This window comes from Dipodomys ordii, unplaced genomic scaffold, assembly GCF_000151885.1.
Source record: "Dipodomys ordii isolate 6190 unplaced genomic scaffold, Dord_2.0 Scaffold49, whole genome shotgun sequence".
NCBI classification, from domain to species: Eukaryota; Metazoa; Chordata; class Mammalia; order Rodentia; family Heteromyidae; genus Dipodomys; species Dipodomys ordii.
The window spans coordinates 6,668,690-6,695,831 of record NW_012267265.1 but is presented as its reverse complement, the minus strand read 5'-3'; the positions used below and the strand labels follow the sequence as shown (position 1 = coordinate 6,695,831).

Below are 27,142 nucleotides of genomic sequence, written 5' to 3'. Positions count from 1 at the left end.
CTCCCCAGACGCTCCCGGGACGCCCAGCTCGCGCGGACCCGGGGCGCTGCCTCCGGCCTGGGCAGGTGAGGATCGGGGGCGGGACCCGTCGATCGCTGTCTCCCCGGCCGCCTCCGCGTCTTCCGAGGAAGAAGGCGATGGCTTGCTTATTTTGGCGTTCCAACAGCTAGCCTCCTTCTCCTCCTGGCGTTGGGGACCCCAGGGAAAGTGAATCAAAGCAGTAAATCTCGGATCCGACCTGCTTGGATCCCCTTCTTTCACCCTTCCCTGAAGGGAATGAGTAAATATTTTCGGGTTTGGTTGCAAGTACTTTGTCGTTGCTAAATGAACCGCCCCCCCCCTTCCAACCTCCCAAGAAAAATCTCCTTGGAGGGGAGATGGAAGAAAAGGGAAACTGGCTTCTTTGGCCGATGGTATTTGTGGGATTGGAAGGGTTTTTGCGTTTGAAATTGTTTTATCCTACGGGAGGGCGCGCGCGCGCGCGCGGGGCGGGGGGAGGAGGGTGGGGGAGGCGTGCATAATACGCTTGAGCGGAGGAGGTTGGTGAGGAAGAGGAAGTTACTGGAGCTGTCATCTTCCTTAACTTGGCCAGCTTATTTAGCTTAGGCTGTTGAGGAGCCTTGGGCTTGGGTCGTTTAGCTGAGCTGTGTGTACACATTGGAAGCACGTTACCACACTTGGAGGAGAGGCTACCTTATTACTTCTTGTTATCTTAATTGTCAATCACGATAGTCAAATACATCAGTCGTGTTTTCCTCACTGTCTCCATTTCCTGGATGGAGCAGCCAGTGCCATCTACTCAAGGTGTACTCCTGGAAAGCTGTTTTTTGAGAGCAGACTGTGCAAAAAGTGGTCGTGAAGGTACATATGCAACCAATAAGCATACTTTGCATCTTAGAACCAAGTGCAAATGGTTGCTTTACTTTACTCTTTCTATGTGGGTATTTAGTTACCTCACCTAACTAGAGCCCTTTTATGAATGAAGTGGTTGGGAATACAGGTTTGATGCTTTTAGGCCTTGGTCTGTGTAATGTAGAGTGCTCTGCTCTGAACCTGGCCTTACAAAGGAAAATAGTGCGTGTTGTTCACTGTGAAGTGGGGGTAAGAGGAGGAGTGCAAAGCTGTTTTCTATTACCACTACTTGAAAAACAAGTTAACACATGTAGTTTAGTGGAAAAAGGACTTGTTTTACAGATCTCAGTTGGAACCCTAGCTATGCCAAAGTATCTAGCTTTTTTTTAAATCTCTATTTTCTTATCTGTAATAGATGATAGCTTTTCAGGAAGGCCATTGAGAATAGAAAGAGAAACATGTTTGGCTCATAGTAAAGGCTTAGTTAATTTTAGCTCTGTCTCCTGTAACCTTGACTGTAACTATGAAAAAGCATTTATAAATTCAAATAGGTAATTATTTAGAGCAATGTTGTGTAAATGTGAGTTAAAAATCAGAATAATAGAGCTAGGGATGTAGTTCAGTAGTAGAGGACTTGTCTAATAGTGCAACAATGCTGAAAGTTTGGTATCAAACACTGGGTGGGGGGGAGGGTGGTGGTGGTGGGTGTATTTTGAAGCCCTTTGGTATACATAAAGTATGTGAAAAACATCTTTTAATATATCTGAAAAGACCTTTTTTAGAAATAAAACTAATATGACTTTGTATATTTATAGAGAAATTTTCCATATTTTGAAATAATTATCTGAATTTCATTATATTTCTATGAGTATTTGCTTTGTGGCCTTGGAATTTTTTTTTTTTTTTGCCAGTTATGGGGGTTGAACTCTGGGCCTGGGCACTGTCCTTCAGCTCTTCAGCTCAAGGCTAGTGCCCTACCACTTGAGCCACAGCACTACTTCTGGCTTTTTTCTGCTTATGTGGTGCTGAGGACTCGAACCCAGGGCCTCAAGCATGCAAGGCAAGCACTCTACCACCGACCCAACTTCCCAGCCCCAAGGCCTTGGAATTTTTTTTGAGCCCTATATGTGTTTCAGTATACTCCAATATTAAAATCAAAGAACCATAATGTATCAATATGTATTCACTAAGGGTGGTGTCTACAAAATGCTATATACTTGTTTTAGTTTAACAGATTTTTTTAAAGCAAAGCCTCTTGGGAGCATTGAGTGGAAACAAAATTATCAACCTCCAATAATTTTCCATCTTAATTGTTTTGTGTGGAGTAGTAAATGTCCATTAAATTTTAACTAGTATAATGGGTAAAAATAGTCATATAGAATATAAGGTGAACGACAATGGGAAAATTATTTAAAGGATTCTCCCTGCCCCTCTTGGTGATGGTATGACAAGGAATGTGGTAGGAGTTTTCATTGGTTTAGGTTTATCTGTTTACAAATGCCAGTTTTACCAATTAGCTTTATATCATTTTTCTCAGCAGCTAAGCTAACTAGACTTTCCTGAAATTAAAATTTCAGCACATCCAGTATAACTTTTTATATACAACAGTTTCTATGAAGAATAGTAAGTTCTTCATTAGAACATCTGTGTGTGTAATATTTTAAAGTGAACAGAATTATTTGTTGTATATAAAGGTTGTATATAAAGGAAGAATTCTTGCCTTAACAATAACGTATATATCTATATCTATGGTATATTATTATTTTCTAATTCTAGGGCTTGAACTCACGGCCTGCACACTATCCCTGAGTTCTGCTTCCGGCTTTTTTTTTTTTTTTGTGGTTAGTTGGAGATAAGACTCACCTGGACTTCCTTGCTCAGACTGACTTTGTACCATAATCTTCAGATCTCAGTCTCTTTTCTTTTTTTGGGGGGGGGGGAGGGTGTATGTCATGGGTCTTGAACTCAGGGTCTGGGCACTGTTGTTGAGCTCCTTTTTGTTGTTTTTGTTTTTTGTTTTTTGCTCAAGGCTAGCTTCTAGCCCTTTGAGGAGCTACAGCTTCCACTTAGTTTTTCTTAATTGGAGTTAAGAATCTCCCAAGGACTTTTCTGACCCCACACACCCCCTTTCAAACCATGATCCTTAGATCCCAGCCTCATGAGTAGCTAGAATTATAGGCATGAGCCACCAGCACCAGGCCTAAATATTTTAAATTAAAGAGAATTGGAATACTTATTTCTTTATGTATTACTTTTTTGTAATTCTAATTAGGGTAATACATATGACAATTTCAGTGACTTAACAGTTTATTTTTTACTTGGCAGACCAGTGCAGGTATTCCTGATTAGTAGGCTCATGGCTTTTATTCTATGTGATAATTTAGAAAAGCAAGCTCCTTACATTTTGTGACTCCAACATTTCTAGGGACTTGGAATGTGCCTGTAAATGTGGAAGCTTGCTTAAGAAACTTTAGAACTGAAGGTGACATCTTCCTAAATTTCATTGGCAAGAAGTTGTCATAGAAACTTATTTGAATACAACAAGGGTAATGGGAAATACAGTTCCCAGATAGTGGATAGGTTGGTGTTATATGATATTTCACATTGAAACTTGTGAGGAGTTTCTAGACAATTTTTCGAACAGCTACACTATTTGTACATTCCTACCAGCAATGTAGTGTATGAGGGCACTAGTTTTTCTTCCCTCTTGTCACCATTTATTAATTTTTTTTCCCTTTTGGATCTACTCTCTCCTAGTGGAAGTGAAGCAATAAACTCTTGGTTTTGAGTTGTATTTTCCTGATGACCTATGACATCAAAAGGGAAGTAGAGCTGTGGTTCAAGTGGTAGAAGTACTAGCCTTGAGCAAAACAAGCTCAACCATAGTGCCCAGACCCTGAGTTTAAGCCCCAGAATCATCACCCACCCCCCAAAAAAGACTTTTGATTAATTTTTTTTTTGGTCGGTCATGGGGTTTGAACTCTGGGCCTGAATGCTGTCCCTCAGCTCTTCAGCTTAAGGCTATTGCTCTACCACTAGAGCTACAATATCACTTCCATTTTCTGGTGGTTTATTGGAGATAAGAGTTTCACAGACTTTCCTGCCTGGGCTGGCTTTGAACTGTGATCCTCAGATCTCAGCCTACTGAGTAGCTAGGATTACAGGCATGAGCCACCGGCATCAGGCTTGATTAATATTTTTAACACTCTGATTGGCCATGGATGTCTTCTTTGGAGAGATCTGTATCTGTATAACGATTTGCAGATTTGTTGCTCATTTTTATGTATGTATATATTTATATGCTGGTCCTGGGGCCTGTACTCAGGACCTGGACTCTGTCCCTGAGCTTTTGTGCTCGGGCAAATGCTCTACATTTAAGCCATGGCCCCACTTCCAGCTTTTTGGTGATTAATTGGAGGTAACAAAATCTCAGTCATTCCTGTCCGGGCTGATTTCAAACCACCACCCTCAGATTACAGCTTTCTGAGTAGTTAGGATTACAAGTGTGAGACTGGCACTTTGTGCCTTGCTTTTCTTTTTTTTTAAGTTGTAAGAGTTTTTGATATAGACTTGTACCTTTTCGTATATGTGGTTTGCAAACATTTTTCCCATTCTGAGTTGTCTCTTTCCTGATGGCATCATTTGAAGCACAAAAGTTTTTAATTTGAGGGGCTGGGAAGTTGGCTCAGTGGTAGAGTGCTTGCCTTGCATGCCTGAGGACTTGGTTTGGTTCCTCAGCACCACATAAGCAAAAAGAAAAAAAGCCGGAAGTGGCACTGTGGCTCAAGTGGTAGAGTGCTAGCCTGGAGCGGAAGAGCTGAGGGACAGTGCTCAGGCCCAGAGTTCAGGCCCCACGACCGGACCCAAAAAAAAAAAAGTTTTTAATTTGACCAAGTCAATTTCTTTGTTTTTGTTGATGGTGGTGCTGGGGATTGAACAGAGGTCTCATGCATGTATACTAAGCATATGTTTTTGCACTGAGCTGCATTCTAGTCCTTATTTAAGGCCCGCATTTATTTTGTTGTTGCTTGAGCTTTTAGCGTAATAGATAAAAAAAATCCTTGTGGGGCTGGGAAGGTGGCTCAGTGGTAGAACGCTTGCCTTGCATGCCTGAGGCCCTGGGTTCGATTCCTCAGCACCACATAAGCAAAAAGAAAAAAGCTGGAAGTGGCGCTGTGGCTCAAGTGGTAGAGTGCTAGCCTTGAGCTGAAGAGCTGAGGGACAGTGCTTAGGCCCAGAGTTCAGGCCCTACAACCAGACCTCCTCCCCCCCAAAAAAAATCCTTGCATGGTCTTATGTCATAATGATTTATTACCCCTAATTTTTTTTTTCCTTAGAGTTTTTTAGGTCTTGATCTCTTGAGTTTCTGTTTGTGGGGTAATCAATACAGGGACCTAATATTCTCCCTTCCTGTAGTTAAATATTTCAGTATTTATTAAAAAGACTACTTTTTACTCAATTGAGTTCTTATGTGTATTTGAGAGTCTTGTTCCCTGTCAATTTTAGGGTCAGCTTGTCAAAATCTTCAAAGAAATGAGCTAGAATTTTGATGGGGAGTGCTAATTCTTTAAATGTATTTGAGGAACATTGCCACCTCAGCCATGAACAAGGAATGTCTTCCCATTTTAAACCTTTAATGGCTTTTAATAGTATTTCATAGTTTCTGATGTTTTACAATTTTTTGTTGCATTTATTCCTAAATATCTAATTCTGGAATTGTCTTTTTAAATTTCATTTCTTGTTGTCCATTGTATATAAAAATACAATTGACTTTTATGTATTGATCTTGTATCTGTAAGTGCATTATGTAGAAGTACTTGCTGTAAACAAGGAACATTTCACCTATAATCATGTGGTTGCATTATATTTTCTTGCCTAATTGCCCTGACTGGAACCTCCAGTGCATTATTGAAAACAAGTATCAAGAGAAGAAACTTAACTAGCTAACCCTTATTTTCTTTCTTTTTTTTTCTGACCTTAAGAGGTAAATATTCTGTTTTCCATCATTAAGTATCATGTTAGCTGTGGATTTTTCAGAGATATTTTTGGTAATGTTGAGGAACATCACTTTTTAGTTCCTTGGTTCTTTTTTTCTATGAAAACTTAAGTTTGAGTTTTTACAAAAGTTACTTTAATTTTTATACTACTTTAATTATACAGAGGATGGGTTAAATTGTTACATTTTCACATGTGTTTATAATTTAAAATCTAAGGTTGAGTTTTGAGGGAAATGTGAAATAATGATTAGAAAAATGAAAATGGCTATTGGTAGAAATTAGTGGCTTTTTATTTTTGTAGGACTAGATCTTTTCTTCAATCTTTTGTTCTCTTTTCCTACCTTTTTTTTTTTTGGTCAGTGTGGGGCCTGAACTTTGGGCCTGGGTGCTGTCCCTCAACTCCTCAGCTCAAGACTAGTGCCCTACTACTTGAGCCACAGCACCACTTCCGGCTTTTTCTGCTTCTGTGGTGCTGAGTAATCGAACCCAGGGCCTCATGCATGCAAGGCAAGCACTCTACCATTGAGCCACCTTCTCAGCCTTTTCCTACTCTTAATTAATGTGTCATTCAGTAGCCTGTACTGGGGCTTGAACCCAGGACCTCACACTTTTGCTCAGTCATCAGCATGAGAAAGATTTAGACACAGATAAATCCTTCCAGGGCATGCCCCCAGTGACCTCCTATCTCCAACTATGCCCTACCTTCTAATTTCTGTTAATTCTCAATAATGGCATTAAATTTTAAATCTGCCTATGAATTAATCCTCTGAGGCAAAAATTCAGGATCTAATTACTTTCCAAAACCATATTAGCTTGCAACCAAGCCTTTAACATAAGTAAATAGGGAACATTTCAGGTTATATGTAACAGTAATCTTGAATCAGTATACAAATTTGACTTACTAAGATCTAGCTGATCTTAGTATGATCCTATGATCCTAGCATTTGAGGTTGAGGCAGGAGGATTTTCTGAGTAGAAGGCCAAAGCAGGGTACATAGTGAGTTGAGGATTAGCCTGTACTCCATGCTGAGACCCTGTCTCAAAAAAACCCCCCAAAACAAAAACACATATCTGACTAGTATTTCTTCTACTGGCTATAAACTCTTGGGGAATAAGAATTTAGCCAATCACTGAGTGTGAATGGCTCACACCTGTAAGGCTGAGAGTGGATGGAGGAAGGTCTATGCTAGTCTAGGCAGAAAGGTGTTTGAGACCCTGTCTTGAAAATAACCAGCAAAACCAGGGGCTGTGTGCCTAACAAGCAAAAGGTCCTAAGTTTAAACCCCACTATCTCAAGAAACAAAAATGAAAAATTATTAATATAGAAAGAGAAAAGGAAACAGGGAAAGTCTTTTCTGTGGTGGGGTGTGTGTTGCTGAGGATTAAACGTAGGGCTTTGAAGAAATGGATCACATGTTAGACGAATCATTTAGGGTGATCTCGATGGGCATGATTTCTATTGTTGCCTTAATTCAGGTCCTGCTTATTACATGACAAATTTGAAAATCTTTATGATGGCTTATCTTCCTGCTTCTCTAACCTCATGTTTGTTTGTTTGGTGCCAGTCTGGGGGCTTGAGCTCAGGGCCTCAAGTTCGCATTGACTGGGTTTTTTGCACTCAAGGATAGGGCTCTTCCAATTCTTTATCTCTGGCTTTTTGCTGGTTATTTAGAGGATTTTCTTCGGTTTGTTGTTAGCCTTTCTTTGAATTAAATTCTCTTGATTTCAACCTTCTGAGTAGCTAGGAATACAAATGTGAGACATAGGCACTAGGCTCCTTTTGCTTTTTTTAAAAAAATGACTTTGCCCTTTGCCTTATAGGTACTTTATTTTTTAATATTTAATCTGCCATTCTTTACTGCTTTTTATTTTTGACTTGGTTCAGCTGTACCAGTAGTATAAATTTTTTTTTTCATTATCTAGGAATATCTGAAATTATAGTTGGCATGGCTTAGTAGAAGCTTACATTTGGCAGTTTGGACAGGACCTGTCCTAGTTGCAAAGTTTTAAAATTTTCCTCCTCTTCATTTTCTGATGTTCAAGGGCTTGGAAATGCTAGATAAGCAAGTGCTGTGCCACTTAAGATTTCATACCCATTATTAAGATTTCAATCAGATTTCTTTGTTGTTGTTTTTTTTTTTGCTTTTGTTTTTGGTTAAGATGCTGTATGGTATATATTCTAAACAGTTTAACATTGGACAATTGTTCTAGCCAAGGACAATATATTACATAGAATCTTGTATCAGAGATATGGAATAAGAGCAATCCATCCACTCAGGTTTAGACTTCATATTGCAGTACCTCCAAAAGTGTTGAACCCTCCCTCCCCTTTGGGAGCCTTGGGGCAGAGGGTGGGGTGGGGGAGGGGTTGGGGTGGGTGGGAGGTTGGGATGGGAATCTAATCTAGTCACTTATTATCTGAGTTGTGTGTTTCACAACTTCTCTGTGCTTCAACTCCCCTTATCTGTGAAATGTCAGTTAATATGTAGTTCATAACTTTAGTTAAATCGAATATAATTAAATGCACGCCATTTAGCACACTGGCTGAATACATATTGAACATTCAGTACAGGTTTTCTCATCCCCCCCCACGTTTTTTTTTTTTTTTTGGTGTTAATCCTGGGGCTAGAACTCAGGACTTGGGCATTGTTCATTAGCTGGGCATTGTTCATTAGCTTTTTTTCCCTCAAGGCTAGTGCTCTACCACTTGAGCCGCATCTCTGGTTCTGGCTGTTGGTGGTTAAATGGAGATAAATCTCATGGACTTTCTTGCCCAGGCTGGCTTTAAGCCAGGATCCTGAGATATCCCCCTCCTACATTGGAGGAACTATGGGCAAGAGAAGGTGTTAGCCAGCTTCATTCATTTTTTTTCATTGTTAAAATGTAACTATGATAACAGAAATAGCAATATTAACTCATACATTTATATTGTGTATGTAAATTGTATACAATTTCAGCAATTTTTATTAATAGTTACAAATTATAGTATTTGTAGCAAAGTTCATAATCAACCTTGCTAAAAACTCCTTCAACTCAAATTGATTTCAGTGATCTTTTGTGGAATTTCTATACATTCTTCATTAAATTTCACTGATTTGTCAACAATGTTATCTTTCCTTTGTGAAAAGTAACTTTCATTTAAAATTTTTGTTTCTTATGTTTTTAGCCTATGGGTTTTTTAGGTAGAAGAAACAGTTTTATAATAGGTATTGGGTAACTGTTTTAAACTAACCATTTTTTCTCTCCTTTTTGTCTTGGTAAAATAACTTCAAAATAAAATGGAGAAACATATTTTGGGTTACATGTAATTAGGATTCAAAAACTGATATCACATTCTCCTTTCACTATTAACTGCTTACTTTTTTTCCAATTTTTTTTCTTTTAAAAGACTGTTCTTAATTTTGTCAACTTCAGAGCATGAAGGTCCATACTTGTTAACTTAGGAGTTTGAAGTAACAAAACTGGAGCTTTGAATTTCTGACAAATGATACTATAACTGTAGGACTGAAATTTGGAAGACTTACTTGACTTGAAGTAAATATTTTCTGATACTATTTGTATTTAGTGTACTTCATTGTTTTTCATTTTGGTTGGGTTGTGGGCCTTGAACTCAGGGCTGAGGTGGCTGTCCCTGAACTTTTTCATTCAAGGCTGATACTTTACAATCTGGAGCCATAGCTCCACTTTTGGCTTTTTTGGTGCTTAACTGGGGATAAGAGTCTCAATAAGGCTGGCTTTGAACTGTGATCCTAGATCTCAGCCTCCTGGGCAGCTAGGATTACAGACATGAGCCACTAGTGCCTGGCTTCTTTGTTGTTTTTATAGAGTAGCAACCCGTGAAGGAAACTTTTTTCTTCACATAAAATCTAGACATCTGTATTTTTCAGTGGCTGTTTTTTGGGTTCACATAGGGCCAAAATAACCTTTCTCTGGACCCAGGGTTGACTCACAACCTTTTTTTTTTTTTTAAATAAGTTCTCATTTTCATTATCCTTTTCAGTAACTATTTAAGGAACTGTTTTAAAGTTGACACTCTTTTCCTTCAAACCTTTTCCACTTTGTTTGTACAAAGCAAGCATCACTTTTTTGGCAGTTATACCTCTGTTAGGAACTTATTTATGCCGAAAATTAAGGGTTAGCTCTTTGTTTAATATTATCTATTTTGGGTCAATGTGAGTCAACACTGGACTTACCTTTCTTTTGAATTTCTTGCTATTAAAAAGATGTTGGCATTCTGGAACTCTTTTCCTAGATGGAGTTTTTCTTGGTGCTTGTCAAGTTTTATCCTACTTTGGTTACTAAGATTTTTTTTTTCTGTCTTCATTGTTTTAAATGAAGATGTACAGATTTAGATAAGGCTTTTCTACATTATTTATTTATTTATGGTCTGGTCGTGGGGCCTGAATTCTGGGCCTGGGCGCTGTCCCTCAGCTCTTCAGCTCAAGGCTAGCACTCTACCACTTGAGCCACAGCACCACTTCCCGTTTTTTTTTTCTTTTTTTTGCTTATGTGGTGCTGAGGAATCGAACCCAGGGCCTCATGCATGCAAGGCAAGCGCTCTACTACTGAGCCACCTTCCCAGCCCTTTTCTACATTTTAAACTAACCTTGGTCCTCAGAATCAGTACTAGTTTTAATAAAATTTTGTTCTGCTCACATGATGCTGGATCATTGTATATTTTGGTTCAGATCAATGTACAAGAATGTTATTATGTTTATTTTAGGGTTATATTATTTTGAGCCAGTGACTGGTGGTTTCACTCCTGTAATCCTAGTTACACAGGAGGCTGAGATCTGAAGATAAGTGGTTTGAAGCCAGCCTGGGCATGAAAGTCCATGAGACTTTTTTATCTCTAACTACCAGAAAGCTGGAAGTGGATCTGTGACTCAAGTGGTAGAACACTTAACTAGCCTTGAACACAAAAGCCCAGAGACAGTTCCTAGGTCCTGAGTTTAAGCCCTAGGATAGGGGGAAAAAAAAACCCCAAACAAAACCATTTGGAGTAATAACCCAAAATAATTTCTCATGAAATGATAGAATTCAAGAACTTACGAAAAACATTTATTAATTAAACCTTTAGATTTTTATCTTTTTTTTTTTTTTGGGTCCGGTTGTAGGGCCTGAACTCAGGCCTGGGCACTGTCCCTCAGCTCTTCAGCTCAAGGCTAGCGTTCTACCACTTGAGCCACAACACCACTTCCGACTTTTTTCTTTTGCTTATGTGGTGCTAAGGAATCGAACCCAGGGCCTCAAGCATGCAATGCAAGCGCTCTACCACTGAGCCACCTTCCCAGCCCTGATTTTTATCTTTTTTTAAAGGTGGTTCTTTACTATAATTGTATGATTTAGCTTTAGCAATTTGTTTTTCTTTTTGGTGGTACTGGGGTTTGAACATAGACCTTTACACTTGCCATTATGCAAGTAAGTATTTTTTGACACTATCAAGTTTAATTTCATATTAGTTGACACCAAACAATATCTTGAACTGCTGTTTAGTTTTTGGATGTAATACACTATTTTCCGTTTATATACAGTGATTATGTACGTAGACATATTTGTAAAATATTACTCAGATCATTGGTTTAATAAATCACTAGAAAGAACCTGAAACTGGAAGTGGTGCTGTGGCTCAGGCAGTAGAGCGCTCGCTTTGAGCTGAAGAGGTCAGGGACAGCGCCCAGGCCCAGTTCAAGGCCTATACCCAAAACCAACACAAAAACCTGACCAGAAAGAACCTGAAATTGGAAGGTGAGAGAAGGAAAAAGATGGATTTTATAAGAAGTGTTAGAATGCTATTTCAGGTTGTCTTTTCCTGCTCCCATTTAAACATGTTGGATCAATCAAGTTTTTCTAGTAGATTTGTTACATCCTACATTTGACAGGCTTACCTGTTCATAACATGGATCATCTAAATGGTTCACCTGGATCTGTGTTACAGGTGTCCTTGTAGCTTGGGTCTGACAAAGTTTAATTTGACTGTTTATAGCAGCAAAGATGTTTTCATTTCTGCTGGATTTGAGAAATCACTCTGTGCCTTGGGATTGTTTACCCATCTTTGAGATAGTATAGCCGATTGATTTTGCAGAACACTTTAGGATGTACTTGTTATCAACTACAAGGTTTAGGAGAGAACTTTCAATAACCTTTCTGTTTTTTTCTTATTTTTATTATTTGAAGGTGATGTACAGGGGGGTTACGGTTACCTAAGTATGGTAATGAGTTAATTTCCTTTTTGATAATGTCACCCCTTCATCCCCTTAGTCTCCCAGTTTTTCCTCCTTTTCCCTACCTATGAATTGTATAGTTTATTTTTATTATCTTTCTATGCATAAAGTGCACCTTTTGAACAGAGTACTCTTCTGTTTGTTTTTTTTTTGCCTCATTTAATTTTATTAAGTTAACTCTAATGGAAAGAGAAATTCAAAGGAGAAGTTACAGTAATCAGGAAAGTATCTTTGATAACCAGTATGTTAAGGACAGTGCTGCGAACAAATGGCTTTGCATGAAGAACACATTCTTGAACATATGCCATTTTTATTGGATATATCAGTTTTGACTGTATAGTAACATCTTGGAGTATGTAATAGGGAAGAAATTTTGTTCTCTTTCTATAAAATCCACCTTCCTTACCTGTAATTTTCTTAACAGTACACTTTCAAGAAATATATGAGCTCTATTAGGGCAAAATTTGCAACACAAGAGTACAAATTAAAAAGAAATTAAAACTCTTTTTACTTTTGTTTTCAGTGTGTGTTAGTGACTGGAGGAAGAAATGAAAGCAATTCTGCTAGCCAGAGAATTCAGTAGATTAATGGCAGAGAGAGAGAGAGAGTGAGTGAGTGTGTGTGTGTGTGTGTGTGTGTGTGTGTGTGTTGTCACTAAGTTTGTTAAATAGTATACTATACTGCAGTGGGTATATAATGTTGAGTCATATATCAGAACAATGAACTCCTTTGGCATCCTGTGCTTTGTATTGCTTGGATTCAGGGTGTGTAGGGTATGATAAAAATAGGTTTTGGGTGTTGCTAGGTCTCTAGCCATGTTATCTAACTTGACAGTTGGGCTCTGTCTCTGAGATTTCTGAACTGTAGATGTGAAGAAATATGAAAACTGAATTTCTAATTTACTACTAGGAGTTAGGCTGTCTTAAAATAGAGGCTTTTTAGAATCTTCTTACTAGCACTTCTAGATCAGCTTTTAGAAAGTTATTTGCAGAAAATTAAAAAAAATGCCTGTTTCTCTTGTGCAACACAATTGTTTTGAAAAGTATCCATGTTGTAATGTACATCAATAAACAATACATTCATTTTTACTGGTGAATTCATTGTGTGAACTTACCATAATTTTTATTTGTTGGTCAGTCGTGGGGCTTGAACTCAGGGTGCTGTCCCTGAGCACTTTTGTTTAAGACTATCCACTTTGAGCCACAGCACCACTTCCAGTTTTTCTGGTGGTTAGTTGGAGGCGAGTCTCCTGGACTTTTCTGCCTGGGCTGGCTCTGAACCCTAATCCTTGGGTCTTAGCCTCCTGAGCAGCTAGAATTACAGATGTGTCACCAGTGCTTGGCAATTTACCATAATTTATTCTCTAGTCTGATAGATAGATATTTAAGTTCAATTGAATCTTTCCAGGACTTTCATTCTTTTTGTTTTCTTTTTCTTTCTCTCCATTTCCCTTCCCCTTCCTCTTCTTTCTCCCTTTCCCCCTGTTCCCCTTCCCTCCTTCCCCCTTTCCCTCTTCTCCCCCCCCTTTGTTTCCCTCTTTCCCCCCTTCCCTCCCCTCCCTCCTCCTCCCCTCTCTTCCCTTTCCTTCCCTTCCCCTCCTCTTTTTTCTGGTGGTGGTGCTGGTGCCGGTAGTAACTAGGAGTGTGATGCCTAGATCATACAATAGGTATATGTTTCTTTTAAAGAAACAAATTGTTTTCCAAAGTGGTACTCTATGCTCATCTACCATGTATGAGAACTCCACTTGCTCCATGTTTTCATTTGATCAGGCTTTAGCTATCTTAACCATCATAATAGGTATGTAGTAGTATCTCATTCTGGTTTACTTTTTATTTACTTAATTACATTGAACATCTTACAAATTTCATTACATATCTTCTTTGGCAAGAGTCCTATTAACATATTTCATACATTATTATTACTGCATTTTGCTGGAGAGTTCATGTTGGATGTATTCTCCATAATCTGTAAGGTGTTTTTTTTTTTTTTTTCTTCAGTGTGTAGGTTTTTTTTTTTTCTTCTTTTTGGTTGGTGGTGGGGCCTGAACTCTGGGCCTGGGCACTGTCCCTCAGTTCTTCAGCTCAAGGCTAGCATTCTACCATTTGAGCCAGAGTGCCACTTCCAGCTTTTTCTGCTTAAGTGATGCTGAGGAATCGAACCCAGGGCCTCGTGCATACAAGGCAAGCACTCTACCTCTAAGCCACTTCCCAGCCCCAGTTTATTCTTTTTATTTTTTTGGGGGGGTCCGGTCATGGGGCCTGAACTCCGGGCCTGGGCGCTGTTCCTCAGCTCTTCAGCTCAAGGCGAGCGCTCTACCACTTGAGCCACAGCGCCACTTCCGGCTTTTTTCTTTTTGCTTATGTGGTGCTGAGGAATCGAACCCAGGGCCTCAGGCATGCAAGGCAAGCACTCTACCACTGAGCCACCTTCCCAGCCCCTCATTTTTTAAAATAATGTCTGTTAAAGAGTTAGCTCAAATGGGGCTGGCTGGGAAGGTGGCTCAGTGGTAGAGCGCTTGCCTTGCATGCACGAAGCCCTGGGTTCGATTCCTTGGCATCACATAAGCAGAAAAAGTTGGAAGTGGCACTGTGGCTCAAATGGTAGAGTGCTAGCCTGAGCTGAAGAGCTGAGGGACAGTGCCCAGGCCCAGAGTTCAGGTACCTTGACTGGCAAAAAGAAAAAAAAAAGTCCAAAGTATTGATTTGCTTTATGGATTTTTGTTTTGAATTGTTTTAGTATCTTTGTAAAAAATGAATTGACTAAGGGGGGCTGCTTTCAGACTGTTCTCTTGATCTGTTTCTCTTTTTGCCAATAATTCATTACTATGATTATGATAACTAATAACTCTTGAAATTTGGTAGCATAAGTGCTCCAGGTTTCGTTCCTTTTTACAGTTGTTTCAGAGATAGCTCTTTTAGGTCCTTTGTATTTCCATATAAATTTTAGAAAAATTTGGCATTTCATTGGAATTTTTAATCTATACAGACCAGTTTGAGAAGAATGAACATCTTAACAGTATTAAGTCTTTTGAAATATAATACTAATGATCATTTATTTAGCTGTTAGTTTTCTTAGCAATGTGGGGTAGTTGTCAGTGTACTAACCTTACCTGTTTTTCATGCCAATTTGTAAGTGTACTTCTTGATGCTGTTTTTTTTTAATGTTTATTCACTTATTTCTTACATATAAAGAGAAATTCAGTGTAGTTTCTGAGAAGAGCCATATCTTTACCTTGTGTCCTGCAATCTTGTTATTTACTTTAGTTTCGGAGGCCTTAAAAATGGATTTTGTAGTATTTTCTACATATGTGTATTGTTGGTTATTCTAATTTCAATAGCTTTTATGTGTTTTTATTGTTTGGTTGCATGTATTAGAACTTCTAGTAAAAGGTTGAATAGAAGAGAGAGCAGACTTTCCTCCCCCATTTCTGATCTTGGAGGAAAGCACTGAGAATTCCATCATTAAATATAAAGTTATTTATGAGATTTTCATATTATGCGAAGTACATTCCATTTATTATGTGAGAGTATTTGTACCATATAATAGGTAAATGTTTTAAATAAATCTTAATGTAGCTGGGTGCTGGTGACTCACACCTGTAACCTTAGCTACTCAGGAGGCTGAGATCTGAGGATCGTGGTTCTAAGCCAGCCAGGGCAGGAAAGTCCATGAGACTATTATCTCCAATTAACCACCAGAAAACCAGAAGTGGCATTGTGGCTCAAGTGTAGAGCACTCACCTTGAGCTGAAGAACTCAGGGACAACGCCCAGGCCCAGAGTTCAAGACCCATGCCTGACAAAAAAACAAAACAAAACCCAAAACAAAACACCAAAAAACAAAACAAAACAAAAAATGTAATTATCCAGACTTCGGAAAGGCATTTACAAAGTATTAAACTCTAGTACTGGAGCTTGAATTCAGGACCAGGACATTCTCTTGTAGCTTTATCATTTAAGGCTTATGCTCTACCATTTGAGCCATACTTTGACTTCTGGCTCTTTTTTGGAGGGGGTAGGAGGGTGGGATAATGGGTCCTCAGTGTTGCCCTTGAGCTTTTTCACTGAAGGCTAGGCTAGCCACAGCACCACTTCTGGATTTTTGGTAATTAATTGCAGGTAAGGGTCTCAGACTTTCCTGCTTGAGTTTTTTTTTTTTTAATTGGGTCCCAGGGCTGAACTCAGGGCCTGGCACTCTCAGTGAAGTTTTTTGCTCAAGGCTAGTGCTTTACCACTTGAGCCACAGCTCCAGGTATGGCATTGGTGGTGATGGATTGGAGATAAGAGTCTCTTGTACCTTCTTGCCCAGACTGGCTTTGAACTGTGATCCTCAGATCTGAGTCTCCTGATAAGCGAATACTCCTCAGCTGAGGCTGAGATAAGGATCATTAGTTTGAGATCAGCCTGGGCTATATATATCAAGACCCTGTCTCAAACATCTGACAATAACCCCCCTCCATAACTGGCTCAAGTGGTAGATATTTACCTAGAAAGCATGATATCCTGAGTTCACACCTCAGTATCACAAAAAAAAAAAAAAAAGCTGGGTGCCAGTGGCTCACACCTGTAATCCTAGTTACTCAGGAGGCTGAGATCTGAAGATCGAAGTTCAAAGCTAGCCTTCAATAAAAAGCTCAGAAAACCAGAAGTGGTGCTGTGGCTCAAGTGGTAGAGCACTCGCCTTGAGCTGAGGGACAGCGCTCAGGCCCAGCATTCAAGCCCCATGACTGACCCCCCCCCAAATAAAACAAACCCCAAAATATCAATAAAATAGTTCTAGGCATTTCCTCTTCTCACTCACTGGTATTTGGTATTCCCTTGATAGTTTGAAATTTGCAATTTATGTAGGAGATTTTGTAGTTTATATTTTGGCAGTGCTGGGATTGAATGGAGGGCCTTATTCTTATTGTTGAATTTCTATCCTGTGTATGATACTTTGCATCACAGATGCATATGGGAGTATTTGCAGCATAGAAATAGGTAAATATTTCAAATAGAATTTAATTTGTTACCCAGATTTTAGAAAGTGATGAAGAAAATGTTAACACAGTAAGCAACCATTTTCATGGATTTATTACACACAGATTTGACTAAGTATTGCCAAAGTGAAATAATAGATAAATAAAAATAAAAAGAAATTTCAAAAAAATACCTAAATTTCCATGAGCACATGGTACAGCTCACCTGACATAAATTAGCTCTCAGTCATATGTTACTGATAGTTATGTGATCTTCTCTATATTTCCCTGGCCTTGATTTTGTAGTGATATTCCTTCCATTAACCAATGGTATCCAAAAAGTTATGTTACCTCTCCCATAATGAAAAAGGACATACATTATACTTAATTTAAGCAGTCAAATGAGTAGATTTCTTGAAAGACATATCTTTAAGCTGAAATTGAATGACTTTATGGGAAAAACATGATTCAAGACCCATAGTTCTTGAAATAAATAGCATGAAATAAGATCTCTCTTTTGGTTTAAAAATTTATTCATTTTCTCTTAAAATTTGTACCTTTGTTGAAAATCTATTAGCTATATGTTAAGCTGTTTATAGTGTCTAAGTTGTTTCATTGAACTATTGTACACTGACTTACATAGATAAATGTAGTAAATCTTGAAATAAGAAAATAGGCATATCTAACCTTATCTCCCTATTACAAAAGCATACTTTTTTTTTTTTCTTTTTGTTGGTCATGGGGCTTTAACTCAGGGCTTGGGCACTGTCCCTGAGTTCAAGGTTAGCACTCTACTACTTTGAGCCATAGCTCCACTTCGGGTTTTGAGTGGTTAATTGGAGATGAGTCTCATAGGGACTTTTCTGTGGTTAGACTTTCAACCAAGATTCTCAGATCTGTCTCCTTGTAACTAGGATTATAGGCGCAAGCCACTGGCATTGGGCAAAAGCAAACATGTAAAAAAGTTTTGATTTATTTTAGATCCTTTTTCTTTCCAGATGAATTTTAGAATGGGCTTGTTGATTTTTGTATAGTCAATGGAGAGGCAAACAATGTAAGCTAAAAGGGATAGACGAGTTACCTATTACCCTTTGGAAGAAATGAGATTGTATCAGAGTAAGTAGCACACATGCACAAAAACAAAATGATAATGTGTTAATTTTCTTACCAGTATAACAAAATACTTGACATAAATAAGAAGGAAAGATTTGGGGCTGGGAAGGTGGCTCAGTGGTAGAGCACTTGCCTTGCATGCCTGAGGCCCTAGGTTCGATTCCTCAGCACCACATAAGCAAAAAGGAAAAAGCGGGAAGTGGCGCTGTGGCTCAAGTGGTAAAGCGCTAGCCTTGAGCTGAAGAGCTGAGGGACAGCGCCCAGGCCCAGAGTTCAGGCCCCACCACCGGACCAAAAAAAAAAAAGATTTATTTTAGCTCTCAGTTTCGGACAGTTAACTCCATAGGCTCTGTCTGGTTCTATCTTGAGCAGATCCTAGAGGTAAAAGTGTGTGGTAGAGTAGATTCTTCAGCTTATTATGGAAAGGAAGAGGAGTGGAACAGCAACAGGAATTAGTGTCTGCACAATTTATAGACTCCAAGGATAGGCCTCCAGTGACCTACTTCCTCCAACTAGGCTCTATCTGTCACTATCTCCTAAAAACTATTCAGATTTTGAATCAATCCATCAATGACTCAATTCATTAATTAAACCACAGACCTTAGTTCAGAGCCTTTGTGAACTAATTTTAGGTGTCTTTGGAAATGTCGTTACACAAGCATATTTTGTGCTTTACTAATCTCTTAGTTCAAACAAGACTGGATAATCAATATTAACCATCACTGGGAGATATGAGGATGAGAAATTACAGTTCTAGAAGGGTTGGTGTTGAAAATCTTTTTACTTACTTTTCTGTAAGAAAATTAGAAAGTGTAGGAGGCATTAAAGCATAGTGATTGTTGTGAGGAAACTAAAAACTAAGTTGGAGTGATAGGAGAAAAATCATAAGCTTTGTCTAAATGTTACTAAAATGAAGCTTGTCTAGTATAATTTTTAAAAGAAATTCTTTACTGATTGGTAGGATAATAGCCTCAGGTCTGGTGTCCAGCTTTTTATTTTTAATTTTTGGTGCCCATCCTGAACTCAGGATCTGGGAGCTATCTGAGCATTTTTGCTCAAGGCTATCACTTAAGCTACAGCTGCAATTCTGGCTTGATAATTTATTGGCAATAAAAAGTTGTGGACTTTCCTGCTTGGGCTGATTTTTGAACCTCAGTCCTCACTCTTAGCCTCCTTCGTAGCTAGGATTACAAGCATCAGCTTACCAGCACCAGTTTGGTGTCCATTTTTTTTCTTTCAATATTTACTTGTACATTTTGCTGCTTATATTTCTGTATCTTAAAGATGGGAGAAAGTTTCTAACTATTTAGCAAAAGAGATACTCTTACTATTTCTCCTTTCCCACTTGTTAATACTTTTTATCTGTCAAGTAGATGATGCTCTCTCTTACCCTTTTCCAGAGCTGAAAGCTTATTGCAGTCATCTATGGATTGACATGTTTGGATTACTTCTGGAAAGCCATAAAACTAGTAACATTTTTCTCATCTTCATCTAGAGGCTTTATTGCCTTATAAGCTTATGTATTTTGTTAGGTAGATAACTAGTTTCACTTGGGGGTATGAAGTGGATCTCTAAGAATAAACTGACTAGCAATGTCCACATTGAGTTCAATTATTTCTAAAGAGCCAAGAGTCCTTGTAATTGCTGTAATCTGATTACATGAATTGTGAGTTAGCATAGCAGAAAAAGAATGATCAGGTTAGGAATCTAGTTTTTACCACCATAAGTTAAATATACTAGGATGTGTTTTGCTTGATTTTCTTACTCCCATTTCCTAGCATAGACCATTTAAAAAATGCCATTTGTAGCCAGGGGCCAATGGCTTTTTGCTTGTAACTGGTTACTTTGGAGGCTGAGAATGGGAGGATTATGTTTTGAGGCTAGCCCAGGCAGAAAAGTTCTCAAGACACCCTTTTTCAGTGGATAGCTGGACACAGTGGTACATGCTTGCCATCCTAAACTATGTGGAGACTAAGATTACGAAGATCACAGTTCAGGTCTGCCTGGGCAAAAAAGTGAGATTCCATCTCAACAGAAAGATGCTTGGTGCAGTTGTGCTCATCTGTCATCCATAAGGAGTCTAGAATAGATCTTCAGGCAACAGGTGAGACCCTATCTCAAAAGTTGCCAGGATGGAAGTATGACTCTGTGGTAAAGTGCCTGCTTGGTAAGCTAGAAGCTCTGAATTTAAACTCTATACTTACATAAATAAATAAATAGTTTTTTGACCTGACCTCTGTCTGATAATCCACTTAGGGCTTTTTTTTTTTTTGGTGCATAATTGGAAACAAAAGTCTCTGGGATTTGTTCTGCCTGGGCTGACTTCAAACCATGATCCTCAGATCACAGCCTCCTGAGCAGTAGCTAGGATTACAGATATGAGTCACTGACACCGGGCCATACATTTTCTTTCTGTAAGTGTGATTGCAGAGCTGGAGGTGACAGAAAGCTTAGAATACAATTGTTTCATTTACCATGTATGGACTTAAGAGACCAAAGGCATCTAGGCTCTTACTAAGGAAATTGTTCTTTATCTCAGGGTGTTTGCTAAGCACTTAGGATTACCATAAGCTGACAATATGTTTCTGTAGCCTTTGAGAATAAATGACAACCCGAGATAGACTTATTTGAGAATGTGTAAAATGTAATTAGCCATTAAAAATGAATAGCTCTAAAATGTCAGCTGAAATCTCTTATGTAGGTTAGTTTTTTGTTCTTCAACCCTATTAGCATCTGCATCTCTGCCTGATTGATTTTGTAAACTGTTGAGCTGATCACTTAATATTTTTTTGATCACTTAATATTTCTATGGATATAAATAAGTACTTAATGTTTGTGTTTTAGGGTGGGATTATTAGAAGTTTTTGCTTCCTCAGGAAGTACTCAAGATGTTTGTAGTATTCTCTTAATCTAAATTCTAAGTGAAGTAACATGCTGAACTATAAAGTGATTTTAAACTTAGATATGTTTTGTGAGACAGAAATTGTGGTTTAGTGCCCTACTGCTTATATCTTTACACATGCTTCAGGATATACAAACATACATACATATACATATGCACATATACATACACTCATACATACATATATTGCTACAACAGCTACAGAAGTTTAGTTGTAGCTTTTAATACTTCTCTGATTTTTCTCAGATTATTTTTTTCAAGGAGCAGTGTGCTACCTTATTTTCTTAGCTTCATATGATTCTGTAGTAATAGAATATTTGGATGTATTTCATGTATGCTTTATAACAGGTTATTCATTGAAATAGCATGTTTATAGTTAATTTTATTTGTACCTTTGGAAACACCAACTTAGATTTTTCTATGTAGACTATTCTAGTATTACATATCACATTGCTTGAAATTAAGAATTGAAATAATTTTCCAGCAAGTCAGTATTTTATAGAATTACCTGAAATTTTTGTTTAGTGGGACAATTTGTAATAATTTATCAATTTTTACTATGATCATGTTTAACTAGCTGTTAGTAATAGAGATTATTTTACTTTTAGATAGCACAGTTCATATAGAGACCAAGAAGTAGTAGATAATAGAGTTTTTGTTCAGGACTAATGGCTAGTCTCAGGACATTTACAGTAGATTGTCCAAAAGCTGCAAAGGTGGAACAGAGAATGGAAGGCAAGTTAAAAGCAGCTTGTATAGTCAGTGTTTCAGTGTTGAAATGGTTTCAAGACTGGGAAGTTACAAGCTGTTGTGTTACTAAGGGATTTTTTAGCTCACTTCGTTTATACAAATAGGTTCTCTCTATATATTAGTATTCTCTGGTATACTAGAAAACCTAATTAATGGAAAGTTCCTTTGGGAATTAATATGATGTGGAAATTAGACACTCATAGGAAATGTAATTTTAAATTCGCCTCAAGGCTAAAGGGCATCTAGGTGGTTGTAGTGGCACATGTCTATCCCAGAAGGTGCTGGGAGGAGGCTAAGGTAGGAGAATCATGAATTCAAGCAAGTCTTGGCTACATAGATCCAGCTTGGGCTGTATAGTGACACCCTCTAAAAATCACACACAAAAAAGCCCACAGGCAGTTTCTGTGCCTTTCAATGTACAGTAGTGTGTATGTGTGCATTTATTTTGTCTGAACTAGAAATTTGAGCTCAGAGTTGTACAGTTACTCAGCAGGTACCAGTGAGACGCCATTTAATTGTTTATTGCAATGGATTATTTTTTAATTTTTAAATATATATTTTTTATTGTAAAGATACTGTACAGAGGAGTTACAATTACATGAGCTAGGTGATGAGTCCATTTATTTTTAGTGCTGGTCCTGGGGCTTGAATTCAGGGCCTTGGTGCTATCCCTGTGCTTTTTTGCTCTCTACCACTTGAGCCATAGCTCAATTATGCATGCTTACTTGGAGATGAGACTGCCCAGGACTTTCTTGCATGGACTGGCTTCCAGTTGATCCTTAGCTCTTTCCTCTCGACCACTACCACCTGGCATCTTTAATTTTTGTTTTAAAGAAACATTTTATGTAAAACATGTGGAAGAAATCATGTTTTCTCCTCTTTGAAAACTAATCATATTCTTAGTGCGATTTGATTTTATACAACATTTATAGCAAAAAACATTTAAGGAGAAATATGGTTTAGTATCACCTACATCGTATGTTGAAATTGAGTTTAATCTAGAGACTTGGGAACTAATTACTGTTAATAGATTAACAAATTTGAAAAACTTTCTTTCTTCAAGTAGGTAGAAAAAAATTAGTACTTCCCTATAACTTGTGATGTGGGAAATTTTGATTGTATTCTATTAAACTAGCTTAAATTTCTTGGTATATGATATAGAACACCATTTTTCCTTATCCATTTAACACATTTCAAACCACCTGAAAGTAACACTTAATTTAGAATATTTATGAACTTAGTTCAGCTTCATAGAGTATTGTGGTTTGATGTTAGTGTGGGTAGAAAAGTCCGTGAGACTCTTCTCTCTAACCAGCCAGGAGCTGGAAGTGGAGCTCTGGTTCAAGGAACAGCATAAACCTTGGGTGAAAAAGCTCAGGATGGTACCCAGGCTCGAGTTCAAGCCCGAGTATCAATGTGGATATGCACATCAAACCAAAACCATTTTGCACTTCAGTCCTCAGATCTCAGCCTCTTGAGTAGCTAGGGTTACAGGAGTGAGTCAGTGGTGCCCAGCATTTGAGCAGTTTTATGTCTAAGTTGGTCATGATTGATAATTGTTTTCTGATTATGAAGAAGACTGTATATACTTTATGAAGACCACATGTACTAGTTTTGGTCATAGTGGCCATGTAAGTTATCCAATAGGACACTTTTGAGAGTAATGATAAAAATCATTATTTAGGACTGTAGACATAAATCAAGAATGGCCCAGGCTAACCAACGAAATATGCAATCACCTAAGAAAGATGTGTTTGATGGGAAATACAGAGAACAAAAGTCAAATTACCTTAGTAAGGAAAATATACTACCTTGTTTGTGTAACACATGAGACTCACTGAAGACTTTGGCTTTGTTTCTCTTTTCTTGATTTGTGTTCTGTGGCTGGCTTCCTTTGTAGTTGAATGGCTGCCTGCAGTGGTTCTGGACTATATTCTTTATTTATGATCAGCAGGAGAGGGCACCCTGGTTTTCCCATAAAGATAGAATGAGTCCTAGGATGTTTTGATTATTAGATACTTTTAATCTCTGTGTCAAGGGGGATGTTATGAGCTGATTGTTCTAGGATATCTTAATAGAACCTTATTCTCCTAATCAGAGTCCATTCAGAGAGGTGGTTGTCTTTTCTAGGAAAGCAATAGTCAAGTGAAGAGATGGGCTTAAGAAGGAACCACGGTGTTCATTGCAGCCTAGTGTGTGATAACTAGTTTGCATTTTTCCGTATGTGTCTGTTAATGGGTATCTACAAGAGCCTTGCATACTGAAGATGTGTTTTCCTTCAAGTGAGAATTTGTAGTGTAAATTTATTTGCTAGCCTGCAATGAGGAAAAGAAAACATACTATCTTATTCTGTCTCTTTTTAATAGGACTGTAGTAATTTTGATTGTTTCATTTTTTTTCCCCCACAGACTAATAGGGATGCCAAAGGAAAAATATGATCCTCCAGATCCTCGCAGAATTTATACCATCATGTCAGCAGAGGAGGTAGCCAATGGGAAAAAATCTCACTGGGCAGAATTAGAAATCTCGGGTAAGTAAAAGCTGAGGCATTTTATCTGGGCCATAAGTGTAATAATGAACAAGAATATTGCTACATTTATTTCTTTGTTGTACTTTTGTGTTTGTAGTGATTCTCAGGTGTTGTCCTATAGCTTTTTGGCTCAAAATTGGGATTCTACCACTTGAGCACAGCTCCACTTCTGGCTTTTTGGTGATTAATTGGAGATAAGAGTCTTAGGGATTTTCCTGCCTGGGCAGGTTTTGAACTGTGAGCCTACCTAGTGTGGGCTACCACTGCTCTGTTGTGCTTTTTTTTGAAGATAGGCTAATGGAGGGGCTGGGAAGGTGGCTCAGTGGTAGAGCGCTTGCCTTGCATGCATGAGGCTCTGGGTTCAATTCCTCAGCACCCCATAAGCAAAAAGAAAAAAGCCGGGAGTGGTGCTGTGGCTCAAGTGGTAGAGTGCTAGCCTTGAGCTGAAGAGTTGAGGGACAGTGCCCAGGCCCAGAGTTCAGGCCCATGACCGGACCAAAAAAAAAACAAAAAAAGATGGGCTAATGGAAAACATGCAAAATTGCTAAGGTAATAGTGTTTGGTGTACATTCTCTTTTGAGATTAATTGACCAAAGCAAGAGTTATCATTTGAAGTAGAGGATGTTGGATGTTCATTTTCTAAATAAAACTAGGAATCAGGTTCTTGTGATAGAATAAATTTGCTTTTGTGTGTGTGTGTGTGTGTGTGTGTGTGTGTGTGTGTGCACAAGTACGAATGTGTGCATGTGTGTGCATGTACCAGTCCTGAGGTTTGAACTCAGATTCTGGCCCCTGTCGATGAGTATTTTTACTCAAGGCTAGTGTGTTACTGCATGAGCTATAGCTGGATTTCCCACTTTCTGTAGTTAATTGGAGTTAAGAGTCTCTGTACTTTCCTGACTGGACTGGCTTTGTACCTTGATTCTCAGATCTCTGCATCCAGAGTAGCTAGTCATGAGACACTGACAGCTGGCTGTGTATAATTTTGCCCATATCTGAGTAATCTTTGTAAAGTAAAATGTCTGTCATTCTCCTACGTGTGAGCAAAGAAGAAAACTTAGAAGCTATTTGTTTTTTTAACTGTATTATTTTTTTTTTGTCGTCTTTGGAACTGGGGATCGAACCCAGGATGTTGCACTTGCTAGGCAAGCACTTTGCCACTGAGCTACATCCCAGCCCAAAAGCTATCTATTTGTTATAAGAAATGTGCAATAACTTTTTGTTACAGAACATTATTAAAATTTGTTAGAAGTACAATATCATTCATAAAAATACATAACCACTAATAGAAAAACATCAAATATAAGATGAAGGAAATTCAACAGAATGCCCAACTACTAACCCCCAAATTATCAAGATCATAGAAAACAAGAAAAGACAAAATATGCCACAGATCCATGTCTAAAGAAACATGATGACTTATACGAGCAGAATTGTTCTTGATGAAAGACACTGTGAAAGGTTGAGAAAACTGAAATTAGTTTCTTTGTAGAGCCTTTTTAGTTGAAAATTTTGTTTCCTACTAAAATTAAAATTTGTAGTTGACACTTTCTTAGTATTTGTAGCTGTATCACTGTGGTAGAACTCAGAACAAAAGATGAAATTTTTGGTTGTCTGTTAAATAGATCTGTTTGTCCTTTTTTTTTCCACTGCTACCTTATCACTCTTTGTGCAAATGTTTTTACCTTATTTTTATAAAACAATGTTTTGTTTTACAATAAAAAACAATTTTTGTATAAAACAATATTCATATGAATTGTTTTGTATAGTTTATATTTGCTGAAGGTAATATAGGAAAGATAACATCCACTTCATAATAGCTGAGGGCCTTTAGAAGCTGATAAACGGTAAAGTCTGAACTCTGGAGCTGGTAGGTATTCTGATATAGTTTGTTCTCTACACAAGTACTGACTGATAGAACTTGGTGTATGTTTCCTTGAATGTGTTGCATTTAAAGATAAATCTTAAGCCAGAGTTGTTAATCTCTAATTTTATATCAGAAATCTGGGGAAGAAGTTTACTTTGGGGGTATAGTGCTTTTGTGATGGCTAACAAAAGATTGGGTCTAAATCATAGTAACTTATTTTTGTTTAAAGTTTTCGACTAATTCAGGCATTGGATATAGTGACTTTTACAGTAATAACTGTCATGAAGTATGTGAGAAATAGTTGTGTATGGGTATTAATTTAAAAAGTGCACTGATTTACTGTAAAAGCTCAATGTAGCCTTTTTTTTTTTTTGTCTGTCATGTGGCTTGAACTCTGGGCCCGGGTGCTCAAGGCAAGTGCTCTACCACTTGAGCCACAGCACCCCTTCTGGTTTTCTGGTGATTAATTGGAGATGAGTCTCATGGACTTTTCTGCCCAGGCTGGCTTTGAACCATAATCCTCAGGTCTTACTTCCTGAATAGCTAGGATTACAGGCATGAGCCACTGGTGCTGGGCTTGTAGCCTCATTCTTTATCCTTAAGATATGACAGCATGGGTCTTTACATTTTGTTTTATCATTTAATACAGGTAGGCCATGAAAAGGAGTGATGGTTAAGCAAAAATGGTGTGAATTGAAGGTCACATGTATTTGGAAGCAGTTATGTGGCTTTAAATTTGATTAGAATATCAGTACATTGTATGAGGTGTATAATATCTGTGTGCATTTGCAGTCTCTTCTGCCATTTTAGCTTGTAGTTTAACTTCGGTTGTAGGCCTAGAGTGATTTATTTTTTGGTGGGGGGGTCCGGTCGTGGGGCCTGAACTCTGGGCCTGGGTGCTGTCCCTCAGCTCTTCAGCTCAAGGCTAGTGCTCTACCACTTGAGCCACAG

At 38.2% G+C, this 27,142-nt stretch overlaps 1 protein-coding gene across 1 annotated transcript in view; it reads left to right on the top strand.

Moving 5' to 3' along the window:
- Cnot6l (CCR4-NOT transcription complex, subunit 6-like) overlaps nt 1-27,142 on the top strand; it is an 80,601-nt gene that overhangs the window by 754 nt on the left and 52,705 nt on the right. The window contains exons 2-4 of the mRNA XM_013020099.1: nt 24,203-24,324; nt 24,422-24,431; nt 26,421-26,477. Of these exons, the coding sequence (XP_012875553.1) occupies nt 24,203-24,324; nt 24,422-24,431; nt 26,421-26,477 (189 nt within the window). The remainder of the gene's footprint in view (nt 1-24,202; nt 24,325-24,421; nt 24,432-26,420; nt 26,478-27,142) is intronic.